Source organism: Lutjanus erythropterus, chromosome 5 (genome assembly GCF_056507025.1).
Source record: "Lutjanus erythropterus isolate fLutEry1 chromosome 5, fLutEry1.hap2, whole genome shotgun sequence".
NCBI classification, from domain to species: domain Eukaryota; kingdom Metazoa; phylum Chordata; class Actinopteri; order Lutjaniformes; family Lutjanidae; genus Lutjanus; species Lutjanus erythropterus.
The window spans coordinates 10987540-11008817 of NC_139321.1; the positions used below are offsets into that span (position 1 = coordinate 10987540).

At 39.3% G+C, this 21278-nt stretch overlaps 1 protein-coding gene across 1 annotated transcript in view; it reads right to left on the reverse strand.

Moving 5' to 3' along the window:
* Window positions 1-21278, reverse strand: part of pigg (phosphatidylinositol glycan anchor biosynthesis class G (EMM blood group)) — a 96358-nt gene that overhangs the window by 36428 nt on the left and 38652 nt on the right. The window contains exons 7-10 of the mRNA XM_084718780.1: window positions 19270-19487; window positions 17555-17839; window positions 6150-6553; window positions 821-1012 (exon numbers count right to left, since the gene is read on the reverse strand). Of these exons, the coding sequence (XP_084574906.1) occupies window positions 821-1012; window positions 6150-6553; window positions 17555-17839; window positions 19270-19487 (1099 nt within the window). The remainder of the gene's footprint in view (window positions 1-820; window positions 1013-6149; window positions 6554-17554; window positions 17840-19269; window positions 19488-21278) is intronic.

Sequence of the window (21278 nt, forward strand, 5' to 3'; positions counted from 1 at the left end):
AACAGGTTTCTGTAATACAAAAAATCCTAAATGTCAACCCAAACTGAAATAAGATAGGTGTAGGAAGTTTCTGTAATGAGGCCTCTGCACTGTATTTTGCACATCTTTTGACTCCAACAGAAGTTTCTACAAACTTCCAAACCCTCCAACTGCTAACTAACAATGGAGAGCAATGGATGATTGTGTATTTCAATCATGGAGGCTTAAAAAACTCATTTTCAAGCCAAATGAAAAGCAAATTTACAAAAGTATTACTCCAATATCCTGCACGGTGATCTACTGCCTCTTCACTTTCCCTGTTCAATCTGTACTCTAATTAGCTCGCTTACTCCTCTGTGTTGTGAAACTTTGCATTTGTTTTCATCAGTTATAGAGGAGAGGAGTGGTAGGTGTGCCAGAGACTCATATCGGAGGAGAAAAGAACTGTCGATATCGCTGCAATTCTTACTGAGTGCCAATTTAAATCAACAGTCACAGATCGCGCGACTCCCCTTTCAGTGTAATTAATTTAATTTAAGATGCTGTCAGGCTTTTTTAGGACTGGAGGCTACACTGGGTTGGGGAGATTTACTGCAGGTAGATGTAAAGCAAAAGCAAAAAAACAAAACAAAACTGAACAGCAGTTCATCATCACAATTTTAAGAGATGTGGGTCTGTGTGTTTCTCCCATGCAGCACTGCAGCCTGCACGCGCAGCTGCATCACAGCAACCCAGCACAAATCAACTCAATAACAGACAACAGCAATTTACCAACTGTTGTGTTGAATGAAACAATGATCATGGGGCTCACACACACACAGACACACACAAAAAAACTTACTTGGACATAGTTCGACCAGAGTGTTGCCAGGGAAACAAGACATTGCCAACAGCTGCCCGGTAGCTGTAGACACCCAAAAGTCCGAGAGCGAGGGCAACCTTGGACACCCATGAGCACCGTCTTTGAACCAGGAGGTAGATGAGAACCAAACAGAAAGCAGCCAGCAGGGAGAGCACTGTCCTGTGTTCAGAACTGCAGAGACAAAACAAACAAACAGTAAAGAAAAAAACGCTACGATCTTTGAATTTTAAGTTTTATGCCCAGGACCGTGTGATAGCTTCTATGTGCGTGAGTGCGAGTGCGCATGATCACTGAACCCACACCTTCGCTGGAGCTAATCTCGAATACTACAGGAATGATCAGCATAATTTTTTTTGTGCCCATTCATAAATATATGCTGAGGGATCTTTGTGATTAAGAATTCTTGAAAAACCCTGAAGAACCTTTATTTCAATGATGTTTATGCTTTTATGTTTTAAAGGCCAGAGGCAGTATGTTTTCAGGTCGCTCTATTCATGTGAATGCAATATCTCAAGGACGCCTTGAGGGAATTTCTTCAAACTTGATACAAATATTCACTTCAAGGTCATGGTGACCTCACTCACCAAACACATTTTTGGCCATAACTCATATTTCACAGAATTCATGTTAATTATGACAAAATTGCACCCAAATATCTAACAGGATAAAATGACGAGATGATGGCATTTTAAATCTTAAAGGTCAAAGGTCAACTTCACTGTGACATCATAATGTTCAGCTCACTGTCAGTCCCCTGTCCTCCTCTGTACCAAGTGAAGACAGCACATTTCTCACTGGAATAATACAAGTATAGTGAATACTTCCATTCTACACAAAAATACACTTAATACCTTTTATTAAATTCCTTTAAAGTTACAGGCAAATAGTACTAAGTTCCATATTAAATTTCTTCAAAGTCTTCACTACAGAAATTATACAAATCTGGACAAACATGGATTCAAACTGTAACTTGACTCTTTGGTGGAGACAAACAGCTGTGAGGCAGTAATTCTATTTTTTGGTACGACCATAAACAGCGGACTTCTCACTTTTCTTAACCCGGGACAACGTACTGTACGTGGGGGTCATGCTAATGTTAGCAGAACTCTGGAAATCATCGCTGGTTCCATCTGTAAGTCGTGGTGACGTTGCAGTAGGTGCTTCACCATCTGTTGCCTGGTGGGGATCTGCACTCTACTCTCCTAGTTAATTTTTAAATTCACTAAAAACATTTAAAGTACACACTGTATATGTTTCAAAATTGTCTTTATTCTACCTTGTAGTAGTGTAATGAGCAAAACACCAGTAATTTAATTAATAAAAGAAAAAAGAACATTTAAACCTTGAAGCTGACTATTTACCGAGCAACAGAGAACATTCGGATGAGAGCAGCACTGTCAGTCATATCCTCCAGCAGTGGTTTAAACTTTAAAGAGGCACGGATCATCAATTGTTCACTGGATTTAAGGCTATACAGTTTGAAATTACACCGCGGTGAGCACAGACAGGAAATAAGACCTCAAAGGACATATCAAAGTTGGATAGAAGCCGTATATTTAGCTGTTAGTTGGATCAGACGGCAGTGGAGGTTGGGTATTCTGAGACAAGACGAGGCGTAACGCTACCTCGATCTCATTATCCAAGCAACAGGCAGTGCAGGTAGGAAGAAAGGGCAACTCTGGACAGGGAAAAGGTCAGAATCCACATCTCTATTCCACAATGTGATGCATGTTAAAGAACAAACCATAATCCCCTGCCCTGTGCTGTTGACAGAATATTAATGGCTCTGAGACAGACGCAGTTTTACCGAGAAATCATTTTTTCTACAGTCAGAGCAATCACGGAAGGCTATTTTCCCTTCATGAATCTTTAAAAAAAAAAAAAGCTAAGTGGAAGGTACTGCCAGATCCTCAGCCAGAAAAACACACTTGAAATGTTTCGGTGTCAGAAAAGCCTTGGATAGTGTTAACACCCTATACCTGCCCTTAAATGGATAGCTCAGATTATTTGAAGTGGGGCTGTCTGAGGTATTTATTGATAGTCAGTGTAGAAGCTGCAGTATATGGCGGCAGGAGAAGCAGAGAGGAGCACCGGCACAGAAGCTAACCAATGAACTAATTGGTCAGGTGTTACCGTTTCAAATGTTAATTAATGGTGATATACATGTTTGAATACTGTGCTTTGAAAAACGCACAGCAAATACTGTCTAGTATCAACCAAAGTTATCAACGTGGGTTTGTTTTGTGTCACTGAAAAAAAAAAAAAAACCTGAAATCACAGAGAACAAATTGTTCAGAAATTTTCACAACAAAAGTTGATGAAGTAACTTCAGTATGACAATTTTTTGATTATTTTCAGTTCATTTTAACCAAACAAAATAATGATATAACTGTGACAATTTAAGCCATTATAATAGTGAACAGTGAAATATTTAACTCTCGTGTTTTCACCACTTCCCGTCAAACAGCCTTTTCTGATGGGAAGCTGCCATCGTATGAGCCAAATGTCACCCTCTCCAAACTGACCAGACTCTAATAGCAAAATAGTGACCTTGCAGAACACAGGCGTTTCTGGTCTAATGCTGCCTTGATTGGTTAATTTGTTTGTCTTATTGTGTGACTTTGGTGTTTTTAAAAGATAGTTTGGATACACCATAGTCACTTAAAGACAAACAAACTTACCGGTTGATTCCACCAAGCGTGGCACTTCAGCGCCACAGTTCTGATCCGTCCTCTGCACGGCTGCAAGCCCCACAGCAGCGTTTCAGAAGTATTTCAGTATTATGGGCAGTATGATAATGTTTACTTGTTCAGATTTAGTTGATTTGGTCCTCTTCCCTTGCTCTTTGTGCTTCTACCATGGATAAGCAGGCTAATGTGATTAAATAATTTCTTTCCAGTCTGTCTTTATGACTGTGAGTCTGCACCGGGTCTTTTATTTCGAAAATTAACCGGATTCTCCCTGCCTTTTCTGTGTCTGACTTCCTGCCCGTTCGATCTGCTCTGTGCTAACTGGCGCAGCATCTGTGAAAAACAGACTCTGTGCGTATCTGAAGTGGAGTGGAGAGCTGCTCCTTGGATGCGTCGAGGCGCTGCTGAATCACAAGCATTGTGAAGAATGGCTGCGGTCAGCTCCGGCTGACGTGGCGCAGCCGTAACGCAACGCAGCCGCACCTGGTGGAATTTAGCCGTGACAGATCGAGGCAGCAGTCGTCCAGCAACTCCCACGTTCCGCAAGGTAAAACTGCTGATTTTGCCAAAGGAGTCTGGTCGGGCAAGAGAGTGAGTGATATTTGGCTTAGATAATGGTTGTTTCCTGTGCATACGCCGACTCCCATCTGCTGTTGGTAATACATTGGCACCCAACAATTGTTTTAATTATTGAGTGATCTTCTAATTATATTCCAGATTAATCAATTGTTTAGTGTATGCAATGGCAAAAAATGCGTGCCTAAAGGGATGTCTTAAAATTGATTATTTTGTCCAAAATCCCAAAGAATCTTCATTTACTACCATGAATGACAAAGAAAAGCATGAAATCCTTACATTTAAGAAGACATTTTTCCATGAAAAATGACTGAAACGATTAATTGATTATCAAAATAGTAATAATTTGATTTACTGTCCATTGACAAATCAATTAATCGACTAATCATTGTAGCTCTACTGATAAATACCTGATACAACCCCACTGACAGGGATCCAAACTATCCCTTTAAATGTCTGTGAACACCAAATCATTCAGGGAGACATTTTGTAGTCAAGTGTAATTTCCTGTATATTTCACTCAACCAGTCTCGTCTATTTCACCAGACGAGTGGGTGATTTCTTATATTTCCCAAAATGGCTTTCAATACTCCCCAGAGAACCGGAATGAACTTGTTACATTGATCTGCTACTCTTACGTGTAGGAGGGGAGACAAATGGAGATCGAACATCTTGTCGCTGCATTAGATTCGAGCCTACTGAGGCTTTTGTTTTTTTTGGACAAATTGGTATCTCTGTCTTTTTTATAATGAATTTATTCCTGGATGTGAGTGATTAATGTCAGTTGCTTTAACAGCGAGGGAACCCTATACACATTAAAACCTCAACCTCAATTTCCCCCCCCTCTCGCTCTCGACTGAAGCTGTGTTGAAAATGAGTTCTTGTAATGTCCTGTCACCTACATGGTCTCACATCAAAAAGAAAAATATACTATACATTATAACACAAGACTAATAGTCCTCAGCTCTGCCGGCAGCCCCTCTTTCTTTACAGTACACAATACAAAAGTGCTGGGCAGAACAAACAACAACAAGAGTTTGCTGTACTTGGAGACTTAGTTGAGTTATAACTGTAAAGTTTGCCTTTTGAAACAAGAGAAAAAGACAAATGCACTTTCAGATAAGCTTCCGAGATGCAAAATAATCACTTCATATATCCAGCTTTTGTGTTGTTTAATTGGGATATACTTCAGAGAAACTAAAGAGAAAGACAAACCACTCAGTCTTTTTGCTATTCATAGAGTGGTACATCTTTTCCTTGGAGAACCCTTTTAGGAATCATAATGGTGCCAAGGTAATTCTGAATCTACCAGGTAGCTGTTGCTGTTCACAGTCTCCGTCTTTGATTTGCTGCCTGGTGAAAATATCCAAGTTTGCGAGCCAGTGTGGCTGGCTGATTAGGCAGGATCGCTAACCTTGTTGAGCTAAAGAAGTCGAGCTAACAGACACCAGCTGGATAATCGCTGGTCGCATCTAAATCCAGTGATTATAATCAGTCAGCCAGTTCAAAGACATTTTAAAGGAGAGATCTGTAATATATATAATTTAATAAATCATGAAATGACCACGATATGTCAGAAATAGTGTTAAATATTCCTCCTTCGATGTGCTGTTCTGTGTATGTTAACTTTGTGTTGTGAATTTCATTAGATTTTGTTCTCATGTTGTGTTTATTTTCTTGTGCACAAAAGTCTCTTTAAAGACTGTCTGATCTCAGTGAGACTGCCTGTTTAAATAAAGGATGAAATAAAGTAATCTGGCAGCAGATGCCAGTAGTTGCTAAAAGGCTGCAGGCATGTGATTGGGCGAGAGCGTGGAGAGGTGACAACGCCGCTGTCATGACAAGTCACATTATGAGTCACTGACACAAATGCCAGTGTGAAATAAAAAGCAGCCTTTTCAAAAATAGCATTTCAACATAAAACTGCCATCATTAAATATATGAAAATGACAAAACAACATTTCATAATTTAATAATTAGAATTAATTGGCTTAATTTTTTCTGCACATTATTTATTATTTTAGAAAACTGGTAAATCCAACCTGTTAAGCCAGTGTCCCACGTCAGGGAGATGCGCCCACTGCACCCCGGTTTGGTTGAGGGAGCGCAGCAGTCGGCAGCACACCAGGGTGAAGATCGGCGTGGCTAACGCCAGCCACTTCTCCGAGTAAATGTCTCCCTTGGTGTGAGCAGAGGGGTGACAGTCTTTGGATGGAAGGAGGTGCTCTTCTTCATCTCCAGAGCCACTCTTCTCTCGGAAGTACTTGCGGCAGACGTCCTGGAAGACGGCGAGGCAGAGGGTGTTGAGCAGAAAGTACCAGGTTTGGTGCTCCTCCTCTACGAAGCTGCTGGCCGCCAAGCTGAGTGTGTGTCCGACCGTGCCGGCCAGCAGCAAAACATCCAGCTCAGACAGCGACCACTCGCTGCCACTGCTCCTCAATGGAGACTATGAAAGAGAACGAAAGTGCAAGAGGCTTTAGAGCGAGGAGTAAATAAACGTTCAAAATGCACATTATGTGGTTACAGTTGTGAGCAAACAACGCTCCGTTCTATTCATCTGTTTCTCAGTGGGGTTTCTAATAAATCAGAGAACAGATTTCGATGTGATTTAGCAGACAGACAGGGCGAGGCCTAGAAACAGAGGACAAGAATTTGGTGGGGATCCAGATCTGGGATTTCCACATGAGACGATTATCTTATTTGTAGTCAAAAGTAAGAAAAATAACACTGATCCAAGTCAAAACCTGGAAACACTTGATACTAACCATCATTAATAAATGGTAAATTGATAGATAATTACAAGAATTTTTACTTCAGTCTTAACAAACAAGTATTTGTTAAAGATTCCCAAATGATTTGTAAACCTTTCACATATTATTACATAGAGAGACGAACCAGATATTTGTAAGACTTTTAATAATAGTTAATAGCAGGAGGGCAGGAGAAGGCAATTGCAACACAAGCCTGACTGACCTGTCAACATACTGGAGATTTTTGACACGATACTTTGAAAAACATCGATATCAACACCAGTTTTACAAAAGTCAATCGCAACTAGTGTTGCCACAACACTGGAATTAGTCATTTCAACACGATACCTTGGAGAATATTGATGTTCAATACCATTTTTGATACTCCAGGGGAAAAACTGACTCAACATTGAGGGCATAAAATTTCTGTTTTAATTAAAAGATAGATATAAAAAGGCTATAACATCCAAACCAATATAGCACGGTAAGTGAGAAGAGGCAGGTCTATGTAGGCACTGCAGTCGTGCGTGTCAACTTGTTGTCAAAGAGAAGTGAGAGCGAGAGAGTACACCTGGTATCAGAGTATTAATAATGTGAAAAAAAGAGTATTTCAAATATTCAGTAAGAATGTTTATTGATATATTGATATTTCTGACAACACTGTTAGACATTCAAACTATTTTCACCTTAGCCACCTCTGTACTGCAGATCCACTGGCAGTTATAATTATTCAAGTCGACGGGATAATTATTTGGATGAAGCTAGTGCTCAGGTGATTCATACTAATGTACTTCATTACTGAAAAACCTCATCAAGTGACACTCATTAAATGACCCATGTACAGTACTCCATAATAAAACGGTTCAATTTGCAACCACTTGTACCTGCTCTATTATCTCACCCAGATCATTTCAAAACTAAACTCAGAGAGAGAACATTGTGTACATCGCTGCACATACTGTGTACATCCAAATTTTATTAAAGAAACACCATGCAGACTGATGTTCCTTTTGCTAATACATGAGATTCAGTCAATCATCGCAGGCTGCAGTCTGTATAGAGACCGTTACTTTGCCCTCGTGCAGCAGACAGCGACCGTGAGTTGTCATTCATAAATTATAGTCAGTCGCTTATGGATGCTTCCATCACTTTTTTAAAAAAAATTGGTGTTTATCCAATCGCGTGCTTGTATCCAAATTATTTTGTTCGGTGGTGACAGCACATTGCCATGCAAAGCAAGTTCAAATGAAGTTCAGCCAACCTCTTAGTTCAGCAGCAATATTTTAGCCCAACAAACAAACAACTACTAAACACAGACATGGATCTTAGCCCGTGTTCACCTTGAAGTCACAGTGAGCCTGAGCTCGTACACACTCACACACCCTGCAGGCTACAGTACCACTTCACTGTGGGACTGGGCTGCTTTACTTGTTTTTCCTTCACAAAACTACAAGCTATTATAGTGTCCAGCTTTCACACATATGCCTGTCACATTAAACACTCAGTTCTGGTAGTTGTGTTCAAGAAAAGGGAAAGTCAATTATAAGTTTTGCTGTTAAAGTTTTCATGAGTGTTATCCAGACTCAATACTCTATTTATCAAATTCGACCGAAATATAGTCCACTATCCCACACATATTTCAGGTTGAGTCAGAAGTTTGGTTAAGCGGGGTCTGTCCATTCATTCTGCACAGAAATCTGAGCTACCCTTGCATTACCGAGAGGAGGATTAATGTCCTGTATGCCCGCAACTTCTTTGTTTTTGAGATAAAACCTGTCATGGCCCACAGGGAGCTCTAATATGTTTTTTCCAGCTCCACTGCTTCCTGTTCGAGACTCTCTCCTCCAGTGGTTAGCAAATTGGGAAATCTCAAAATCAACAATTCTTCACGTTTTCCTTCACTGAGTAAGTCTTTTGCATTCTCATTTGTGTTCACGGCATTGTTTCAACATAGATGGAATACAAATGTAACAGAAGCATTACTGAGAGAAATAAGAAACTGAGATAGCATTGCCCTCTTAATGTACGGTACTACTGATACAATATTTTAAACTTCAGCCCATAATCAAATTTAAGGGGATAACCACAGCAGATTTAACAGATACTTGAGCTGAACTCATGAAGAAAAAGATGTAAAAAGACAGGTAATTTTTTAAAAAAATATGATCTGCATATGAAACAGGTGACTACCTCCCCTTTTTAAGATCCTAAATGAGACTGGAATCAACACTGTTCAGGAAAAAAATCTATTTTGTTATCAGATCTCATCTAATTGCTGCTTTTGACACAGTTGATCACACCTTATAGGTTTGAAATCTGGGTTGACCTGTCAGGTACTGTTTTGACTTGGCTTGTGAAACAGACATTATTCTGTGTCTATTGGCGATCTTACAAATAAGTAGGTCAGACTGACCTGCGGGGTACCGCGAGCACCACTTGTCCCCTGTCTGTCTAATCCACCTATGCAAATATATCAATATACCCCTAAACAATAGCACACGTCTAAACGGGATCTCAAAAAGTTATTGCATGCATTCATTTCAAAAAAGTTCAGACTATTTTAAAAGTATTTTCTCAGGTCTACCCAAGCTCGTGGGCAACTACAACTTATACAAAATACAGCCGCCAGCGCTCTAACCAGACAAACATTAACGTAACTCTGAAGTGTTTGCACTGAGAGGTCTAGGACCAAGTTATATCTTTGGCATGCTTCATCTGTATGAACCTTACACAACATTAAGTTCTTGTACTGGTACCAAACCTCCATACTTTTATAACTGTCATTTGATAACATCTTCTGACAGCTAAGGAGTCGATCTCATCAGCGTCAGAGAGCCATAAAGACCGCAGCATGTTTTTACCGAGATCTAGTAATGCTGGTAATTGGCTGTCTAACTTAACATGTTGTAGAGGCACGCACCAAGAGGCAGGGACTCCAGGGAGTTATCAGTCCCATCCAAGAAATAGTCCAGCACATATCCGATCATAACACAGCAAAAAAGTCATGTTGACATCTCAGTTTTTGTGTGGGTAAAACAAACTAGATATAATGTGTTAATTAGCGAGGATTAAAGGTCCTGTTATGTGAAAGGGAGAGTTCTCTGCTCTTCTGTTATTTCATATAGGGAGAAATATTTTCTAAGCAGCCTCAGGGCCGACGTATACACATCCATCAATCACACCTGTGGTGAAGCCTAATGTTCAGAGGACGAATGAACGGTATTACTCTTCTGCCCTGTCAATGCCTTTCTCTGCATCATGACAAAGCACAGCGAAATGACAGGATGATGACCTTTTCATCTAAAATATGATATTTTGCCTTAAAATTACTGGAAGACCTCTAGTACCTTCTTTGCATCCATGCCTGACAGGACAATATCTCTATGATTTTAGGAAAAAGTACTGTGAAACCGACAAATCAGTTGTAATACTCTGATATGTGTATATTATTTATCATATTGTACTGTCAGGCCATGGAACCCAACTGTCCATCATGCAGCGGTGACTCAACCCTCTGGACTTTCCAGCTTTCTCACATGAAATATAAATATATCCACTCCAAAAAGAAAGCTTATTAAACTGTTGTATTGTAGACTCCTTATAGAAGTTGTGAGAAACTCATTTACTTGTTAATTATTTTAATATAGTAGGCATTTTACTCTTGGTATTTCTGTTTTCTCCAGTTTCTCTATAACTTGTCACCTCCTTTATAGACCCTACTTTTAAAAAAATACAAGTACGCTCACCTTTAGGTAATTAAAATTCATTCAACTGGAATTCTAATCAGATTTTTGTTGGAGCCGTGAGTTAGTAAGTGTGCTTAATCTTCCAGTTTTTCAAATCTGTCTCACAGAAAAACTAATCAGGGTACCTCTAATAAAGGTTTTGGATGCCGCCCATAATGCAGTCATTTGTCAAGCCAAACCAGCCGCGGCACTGCACTTAGATCCAAACTGATTCTAGAGATTATATAATGCAAGAAGACTCCACCTGTTTTTAGATTATTTCTTACCCTTTCTATCTTTTACTTTGGAACTTTGTTGCACAATATTTTCCTACTTTTTTCATCTTTAGTGGTAATTCAAGTTGTATTTTTGTACTCTGAAAGGTTGCTCAAACTGTTAAAGATGCCATATTGGCAAAAGCAGAAAAAGTCTTGAGAAAAGATCACAGACGACTTATTGCAAATTCATTACCAATGCTACGACAGTGTAACAATAAAACAGCTTAATTATCTAATCTCAATATCAGAATGAGGTTGTCAGTCATGACTTAGAGCAGGCAGATTCTACTAATTGCATTTCCTCACACAGGTTATTACAGAGATAAAGATTTTGGCCATGAAGACGGGCAATGATTGTAAATGTTTGATCACCTTTTTGGAACAAGATATACAGTGTATGCAAGATACGGAACAAATCCATAGATTGCTTTCAAGGTAATCATTAAGATTTATAAATTGATTCCAACATTAACTGAAAGCCAATGTAGGGAAGCTTTACTGTTCTGTATATGATCCCTGCAAGACCAGTTAAACGTTTTAGTTAAAAAATATATCTGCAGCAGGATTCAGAGCTGAATGAACACAAGTAAGAGCTTTTACAGCTGAGGAGAGATTACAGCCGCAGTTTATCGTCCATAAATATACACGGTTATGACCTTTTATAGTCTGTATCATCTAAATTGTGTTGCTGGAACGGTCTGCCAATCAGGATCGAGCGCTGCGCTTTTTCTGTGTGTTTTTATTCGTCTAACAGATACTCTCATGCGCTCATTGCTTTGCTTTCAGGACATGAATCATTTAGGGTGTTTTCTTATTAGGTATGATTAGGTACACTCACCTGCCGCTCAGCTTTCACATAAGTAATGTACACTTGCATCATCTATGCAGCATTTGTTTAGTTGTTGCTAGAGTGTAGAAAAGCCCGCCGATCGAAAAGATCCCGATACTCAAGTCATCTTTTTGGGCATGAGATCAATAAACTATGCCCAGGAGCAGCGTCCAGTGTTCACACCAATCATACAAACTGGACTTTGGGGTGAAGTGTACGCAGCCCAGGTCATGAACGTGAAAGCCTCTTTAATGTAACACACAGACAGGAAGCTGAAACACCACTGTTCTGATCATTCATCGTTCCTATATTGAGGGTTTCAACATTTTTGGGTTCCTACTTCTAAAATGTGAAGATTTTGAACTTTTCAATGTTTTATATCATCGTGAGTTTAATATTTTTGGGTTTTGATGTGGCGTTTTTGGAGTTTTCACTACTCTCTGATATATTTTAGACTGAACGATTAGCTAAGATCACAGGTGAGATGCAGCCATAACAAACAGTAGATAATTTGTTCCTTTCCCTGTTTGTAGTCATTGTGTCTTTCACAGAGACAAAAGGGTGTTATCTTAATCTTTCTAAATGTGTTAATTGCTTGTGTACATCAGTTTAGTCTCACAATACAAGACAGAGATCTCACTGCCGACTGATCGTTTGGGGATTTTTAAATGCAAAGTAGTTCGTATTTTTGTATTTTTTCAAGGACACACCTTACGATGTTCTGCTCCCTTTCTCCTCAGCTGTAAGCACACGTCACCACCCCGATATGAAGGGCTGCCCTAAAGACTTTGGACTGGTGACAAAAGCTGTGAGATTGTCCTCGGTCTCTATTGAGCTACGCGTTTAACATTTAAAATTCCTTGAACACTGAATTCACCTTTGTGCGGATAAGACAGATCACTTTCTGCCCCCTGAGGTCCGACAAAGTAAGAGTCGATCCGCTGCTCCTGAAAGCTCCTTTTTCTCCTCAACCATGCAGCTTTTTTTCCCTTGGTGCCTTTATTATTTCAGTTCCACATTAAACCGACAAGTGTCCACTAAAATTGTGATCTTCAGCCGCTAGTTGCCACGCAACGTGTAGTTTTCTATGAGTTATCAGTTCTAACCTGACAGATGCATGTTAGGGCGTCGCAGTGTTATGATAAATGTAGGCGACTGAAAGTGAATGTAGTAAAAAGGACTGTGGATGATTAAAAAATAATGCATGTATTTAAATGAACATTTGGAGCACACACAAAATGTTCCTGAGGGCGGCACATTGTGAACCCATGTTTTAGAGACTGACTTGTGAGTCTAACATCAGTGGTGTCACAACTTTTTGCCTGACTGTTTTACCTTTCAGGCCAAAGTTTGGTGGCTTCCCAAGAATTTGCTGCTGCATGACGAAACATACTTCTCATAACAAGTTCAGAAATTACGTACAAGCTGAGCTATGTGCACATTTTTTGACATTTGTATGACATTTGAACGCAAAGAAAACATTCGTCTTTACGGAGGTCGGAGTCACCATCTTTCCTTTGCATGCCCCAGTGTACAGAGATTTGGGAGTTGATTTTTTTCACCCCATCTAATGGCCCGAGTGACTTTTTTTTTTGCCGTATCAGCAGTTTCTCCAAGTTCCCAGAGGGGAAATGAGATGTAACCTTTACAGATAAATTATAATGAGCAAAGAGGTGCAGCAGTAAAGAGGACCCATCTTTTAGGCCAATTTAAACAAACACTTAAGACTGAAAGCTTCCACCTTCTGAGTAACTAGTCCCACTATCTCTGATTGATTGCTCGCATTTAGAAGAGCAATCTACACATCGCTGCCAAATTCAAATGACTTTTATTTGTTGAAGTAAATTTCAACATTGCCGTTAAAGAGGGAAGACAAAATAACATAAACAATCCTTTCTGAGCTCCTGTATGCTGTTACCTCCCTTTGGATGTTTGTTTGTTTTAATTTTTGACAGCTGGACCTGTTTGACCATCAGCTCTGTGGGTTTGTAGATTGATCCTGTTGGCATGTCGAATATTTTTTCCCTTTTGTTTTTATTAGTCAAGTGCACTGGAAGTTTGGGTGTTTATGGTCTCTGTTCTAAAAAAAACTGTTGTAACAGTTTGTCATTGTGATTACATTACAGTACTTAAGTCAGTTTTAATGATGTGGTTACTCAGGTTGAGTGAATACTCGGCTGAAACAAGTATCTGGTACAGATCATGGACTTTTTACAAATATCATCAGAGTAAAATGTGTTAAAATCCATGCCTGTGATGAAGGAAAATCCTAATTGGGTAGCTCATACTGCATCTGTTGTGTTCACTGATTCACTGAAGATTATTTTATTCAAATTTTTAAAAAAAGCAAAAACTTGTTCTGTAATAGTTCTCTTACTCTTTTGATCAAAAACATTGATCTGAGGCTCAATTCTGAGTCTGATCTGTAGTTTTATAATAAATACAGAATCTTTAAAGGAAAATAAAACTTATTCTTTGTAACTTCTTCAGCCCACATCAGTCTCAGGCTTAAATGAACAACTTTACAGTTAGTTCCATTCACTTCCAGTTTCAGCTCCAACCACGTCCAGTTTAACTACTCTGAGTATGGATACAGATACAGATAATTTAGTTGTTTTGAACAGATACAGATACAGATAATGTGTTTACATAATTTTGGCACAGGACAATGAATCATGCTCATGTAAACGAATCAACTGATTGGCTCTCTGCTCTCTGTTTTATTTACAGAGTTTTATGGTTTCACTGTTTTTGAAAGTGATTTTAAAAACAAATCAAATACAATACAAAAGACACAGCTGTACAATCCAACACGACTATTTGTATTATAAAAACAAATTGAGCTATTTGGTCCAATAAAAATTGTATGTTTATAAGAGGAGCCAGCATTAAGGATGCTGCCAGTTTATTAGGCACACCTACCAAAAACTAATGCAGTCTAATACAACAATCCTGTAATAAATCTTCATGCAAGTTATAATGTTCATTTTTTGCTCAAACCTGTTTTAGAGAGGTGTTGTTTCAACACCATTTACAGAGAGGTGTTAAGCTATTGATATAAATGTGGTGAAGTGAGAGAAACACCTGTTAATACAAAACAGTGCAGTTCAGCAGGACCACAAAACAGGCCGCAGCCTCCAAAACCATCATAAAGTTGAATCAACACTTCAATAAAAACTGAAGATAATAGTGGATTTATGGCTGGACTGCACTGCTTTACTTTTAGCCAGGTGGACCTGATAAACTGGAAACTACGCCGGTGGGTCCGCAGAAGCCTGAAACTATTTTGGTTTATGTGCCCAGTGAACAACTTTTCCTGGAGTGATATATCCGTGGTCGACCGCTGCACTGACTGATGTGATACTTAATGCGGAACAGCACATTTATTAAACCGTCTTACCAGAATTTATAATGCAGCTAATAGTAAAGGTCTCTTTTCCCATCATGCAACAATAAAAAGTCAAAACAAAACTTTATATAATGCACAGTGTGAGGCAACATCTAGCTGGAGACACAAATATCTCTACAGATTCTGTTTTTGATGCGAGCGCACTGATCGTGAGGTTATAAAGTCGTGTTAAAAAATAGTGCAACACATACGCCATTTAAAATGATGGATTATATTCATCAGTGCGGCAGCGTGTTTCAGAAATGTGACCTGATTTTAATGGATTCTGAAAACAATGGGAGTCTGTAAGTTCTGGGACACAGGGAGTAAACCTGCAGCAGAAGAGACTGTAGCAGCTCCTGTAACAAATTCATGTTCCCTTTGTTGTGTTGTTGGCATTAACAGTTAAACTCCGGAGTTTTGGAAAACTGTCTGAGTTCTTTTTCTGTAACTCTCAAAGTCACTGCACTGACTGATAAAAAGGCTGTCATACTTTATTATGTCTGTTAACATTAAAGGATATCATTTTTATGTGTCAATATATTTTAAGTTATGTCACCGCATTAAAATGTCAACATTAGAGCTACTCCCTGCGTATTACCTTACCGTTTTCTTATTGCTATACTGCAGATTTGGGAGCAGCTCCTTTCTAAAAAAAAACTTGTTTACGTATCTAGTGGTCTGAACTGCACGTCACTTTCCTGTCATGGGGTGCTGAAGTGCTGTAGTGCCAGCCCAGTCAATGCATCTATGTCTTGAGGTAAACATTTCATGATGTTATTGAGTAAATGATGTGTGCTAATTGTGCCTGTAGATCAAAGTGACTCAGAAAAGAGTCTTAGTGATGGTGCAGCTAAAGTTTTAAGTGGGGAAAAAATATGGCCGTACCATAAAACATCTGCTTTTATAATGGAGTTTGGTTTAACAGTCTGTCCGCTTGAAATATTGCCGGGAGCTGAGGGTATTTTAATGTTGATAATTCACATAAATTGAGCTGAGCTACCATCAAATTGTGACCCTGTAAACAGCATGAAGGAACGTAGAAAGTAGAGCTAAAAGTGACCCGTTTTCTACTTCTGTCGGCTCGTAGTTAAAGGTCCCATGAGCATGAACAGTTAAACAGTTAAAACTATAAACCAGGACAAAAATGACAATTAGGCATCCAACACAAACCAACATGTCTGAAATAGAACATGGTGCAAAAAGTAACATTTAACCAAATTAACCAGCTACTCAGTCCAGGCATGATGGGAAATCGTTGCTCCCACTTGTCCTGTTCGAGCTACTAAATTACGCTGTTAATACAAACTCCTGTATACATTTCAAATTAAAAGACTTCTAGCATTTCAGTGGACAGATCAAGTTCATTATGAGGGGGTAAAAGAACTGAACATTACAGTAAAATAAACACAGTTCATAAACATTTTTAATTCATGGTTTGTTGTGTTCTTTGTCGGCTATAAATGTAGATGGTATAGAATTTCATTTCTATAAGTTTGGGTTCCAGGGAAACACCAGGTTTCTCTTTTGGCTCTTGAACTGAAAAAAGTTTTGCTTTAGAGTAATTAAGGGTTTTCTTTGCAATCCTACAGAAAAACAAAATCACATGGCAATGTGCTCATACAGTAAAGCCAAGCACTATTTGATTAAAACTGTTACAAGGATCTTTCATATTTTGTTGATTTTGGAGGGCAAAGGTCGTAGTGTTTCCACCCAATAACCACAAAATATAAAAGTATGTAAATAAAAATCTCCTCCTGTTGTAAAAACGGGCTCATTCCACAGAGAATCCGACCTGGTGGCTGCCAGAAGTAACCGATCTTCTTGTGAATGGTCTCGTTTGCTTGTGTAGGTCATATAGAAGGATCAGAATCAAACTGAGACTGTTTCATAATTTATTACAAACGCCTTGTAGTATCTTAAATATAAATGGCACCTAAAGTCTCCAATCGACTAAGAGGCACTTGCTACTAAATCTAGTGAAACTCATTCTGAGGCCTTTGTTTCACAGCGCTGGAACATTCAAGTGATTTAAAGTGCATTAGTAAAGACTTTGCTAACTTAGCTAAATCACAAAGTGGGGGTACAATAGACAAGACCATGCCATCCCCCCCCGAGCCTCAGTAGATTTAGTAGATTTTTCTCTCAAATAAATTCTGATAGTCTCATAGGTAATGCCTCTCTGCCCCCATGAAGTGAAATATTAAAACATAAGAGCAAAAATCTATCTTTTAAACTGCAGCAAGTTAGTTTTCCATCCAGACAGCTGCATTCACAAACATTAGATCTTTTTTCTCACTCGTCCCTTTAATATTCTTTGTTACAAAGCGATAACACACCAGCTGAACTGGTGACTAAGTTAGTTTGCATATTCATGTTTAATACGTAAGTAAAGCACATGTGTACACATCTGAGGGCAAACATCTGTCACCATCTGTACCTGTGTTTGGATGGTATATTTAGGTGCACAAACTCACCTTCCCGTGAATCTTGGGTCCCAGCGGGAGTCGGCGTGTTGCCATAGAGACCAGAATACAAAACATTGCTGAGGAGAAGGCAACAGCAGCAAACACGAGACCCCAGGAGAGGCTGCAGAAGTAACAGGAGCTCTCGGCAGATGTGCACACCAAGACGTGCACTGAGGCGAGCAGCAGGCACAGGAGGTAGAAAGGCAGGGAGAGCAGGGCTGAGAGGACTGGGAGGTCCACTGCTGCCTCACCGCTGAGAGCTTCAGGCATAGCCAGCAGTAAGACCAACAGAAGCTTCAGGGCCGGGACAGAGGCAGAGAATGGAGAGAGAGAGAGAGAGAGAGAGGAAAAAGTTTTAAGGACTTTGTTTAACTGATGCAACCACAGAAATCTCCAGGAGTACGGATTGAGCTGTATATGTGGACAGTGGACACCGTACTTCTTTATTTTGACTGAGCCATATGAAATTGGACTCACATACAGTGAGTACAGAACGTGTCAGTACATGTTAAAAGTTCCCTTCAGAGTTTGTAATACTAATAATTATGGCCAATTCATCTCATCAAAGCATTTTGTTTTTGTGGGGTACGATGTTAAGCCGCGTTTCCACTACAGGAACTTTCCCCAGGGCCGAGGAAATTCAGGAGGAACTCAGTGTGTTTCCACTGCAGGGACTAGAATCTTAATTAAGTCCCAGGGAATTATTTTACCCCTAAAAAAAAGATCCTGCTCTGGGGGTAGTAATTTTCAAAAGTACACGAACTTTGTGGGTGTGGCTTGCAGCGCTGGACATTTCTGATTGGTTGAGTATTTGCAACATTTTATTTCAACATACAATATGTAGGTTCTGCCACTAGGGCTCTCTCTCATACTAAAACAATAAAAAGAAGACATAATTCAATCATAGGATCATAGGAGTTGTTATCTTCACTGTTAAAGAACAACTATATGAAAATGTAGCTGACATGACTCAGGTAGAAATCATGTTCATGGACGGGGTAATGTGTTTAAGTTTTATTCAAGTTACATTTAGTCACGTTCTTCACTCTCTGACGGATCCAACACATCCCGTGAGTCTTCAAAAAATTCTAGTGACTAGTTAGCAACAGGCAACAGGAAATGCACCATTACCTTGAACAAATTACAGGTTTCTCTGAGTTTATACATTGTTGAAAACATTTGGGATAACAGAAGTATGCACCTCGACAAAATTTATAACATACGTTCAGCATTTTTAGACACTTTAATGCAGAAATGTTACATAATAGTTTGCAGCCACCATCATAAAAATTCTGCAGTCGCAGTGTTTTTTGTTCATCATCATGGAGCTACAGAAAAGAGTGTACGACAGCTGGAGCGACGACAAAGTCCAGGTCTTATTGAACACTGGCGATGTTGGTGTATAGCTGCATGCAAAACAGTGGTGTAATAACAGACGTCACTTTTTATACGTCAGTTTGCCTAATCTTTGTAGGTCTGCTGTGGAAACCAGGCATCAAAGGGCTGAAAGAATCTTTGTTACTTTAAAAGTAGCTCCTGGGACTAGAAGTTCTGGGTACTTTGAGTGGAAACATGTCTTTAGAAGCATTTCGTCCATATAAAAGGAAAGCTTTTAAATGTAGACATGGTTTTCATTTTGTTCATACACTAACAAAACACTGACCTACCAGCTACACCAACCTATTAGGCATTAGAGTCCTTGGGATGAATGAAATCCTTCTTACCTGGAACACAAACACCATGCCGGCAATCATGGAGTACATGTCGTACTTGCCCAGCTGCTTGCTGAGGGCCGAGCTCATGGCGGCCAGCGCCTCCAGATACTGCTTCAGGACCTTTTTGCCCATGTTGGTCAGGACCTCAGAGGTGTTGCCCTCAAGGTAGAGCTTCATCCAGCTCCCATGAGCCTTTTCTGCCACACGGAACTGCTCAAAGCCTGCCTCTGGATCAGAGAGAAGTGAGGAGGGGAACACTGGGATCAAAAACTGACATGTTTAAATAAGTGCAGCTTTAGAGGAGCCATTAATGAGGGTTTGGGCACTTCTTGACACTGATATTTGTTGTTAGATACTCAGAGACCTGGCATTACTGTGCTGTAAAGTGCTATAAAACTTCTTGTTGGAACTGAAGCAGCTATTGCATCCATATAGATTTGTCAAAATGAGGAGGACATTTGTAGCATCTCATTAATAACCTCTATGGGTTTTCTGATGCGGCGTCACATTAATTTTGCACTGTTTATTTATCACCAAATGCCATTTGATGCATCAGGACAATTAAACTTATTTATGAAACCAAACAATCTGTGCTTTCCAATTATGTAACGTCAGCCCCTGTTTGCAGACTGCTTCCAATCTGAATACATTATTTTCGCTATTAAAGGAGAGCACTGTCGTCAACTGGTGGCGTTAGTTGCTTGGAAATATCAACAACCTGGATGGATGGAGTGGAAACTAAGAGTGGGACCAAGGTCACTGTTAAGCAAGTCACAAGTAATTCTCAAGTCTTTCCTCTTAAGTCCGAAGTCAAAATAGGCAAGTCCCAAGTCCTAAAATGTGAGTTTCCAGTCCTCACTGTTACTCGGCTGTTCAGCTAATGCTAGCTCAGCATTAGCTTTAGCTTGCTAACTATGTTAATATTAACCTTGACTGTTCTTTGTGCAACTTGTCAAACAAAGTTGGAAATTCTGTAATTTTCAACCTGCAAGTTTCGCTTACTCCAGTTCCGTTTTTTGTTGACCACGTCATCGTTAAATGTTGTTTCGTTGAGAATGAACAGTGTTAATGTTAGAAAAACAAATTACTCTTTGCACACCTTTTTTAAATAAAGTACTTTTTAATTTTTGGGCTTGGGGGAAGGTTTCAAGTTTTTTCAAAAAAGCCTCAAGTCAATGTGAGGTCACTGGTCATTGGTGTTAAAGTCCATGTTGAGTTTCAAGTCTTTTTTTTGATTTTGTCAAGTCTAAATTAATCAAATTTGGGACTTCAGTCCAAATCATGTGACTCATGTCCAAACCTCTGGTGGGAACCACTGACAGAAATGCTTGTTTTCATTATATTAGCTGATTTGAAAACAAAACAGTGAAGAGAAGTTAAATCAATCTGGAGTACTTTGTCTCACTTTGGGGAAAAAGCTGTATTTCATCATTAAGAAAACAGGCATTTTCTAACTATTTGTTTCCTTATGAATGAGGGCGCACTAATCCTGTTTACGACTTCATCAATCATTCTGATGAATGTTGGATGTTTTGAATGGGAAATCTATTAAATTTCAGTATTTTTCTTTTCTGGTTCCTGTGTCGATAATGTTCTTTAAACTGAAAACATAATTTGCCTGTGGTTAAAAACCATTTGGTCCTGAAAAAAAAAAAAAAAGAGAAAGTATAATTTGTCAGGATTCTAACGGCGACAAGCTATGACTCATTCACATGTTTACTCAAAGCAGATGAAATGATGCCTGCTTTACTTCTCTGCTTTAGGAGCCTGTTCAAGGACAAAGCAATGTGGAGGTTTGATTTGTGGTATACATCACTGACACACAGAGACACACACATACACACACCTAAAAACAATATTTTGCAGTATAACACCTATCTCAGCAGCATAGGCATAGGGGTGATAAATAGTGACTGTGGCTTTGCCAGACAGAGGGGTTGGTAGAAATATTAGAACCTTAAGCCACAGGCATGAATCATACAATATCGATGGCCCCGGCCATGTTTCATCTGTCTACA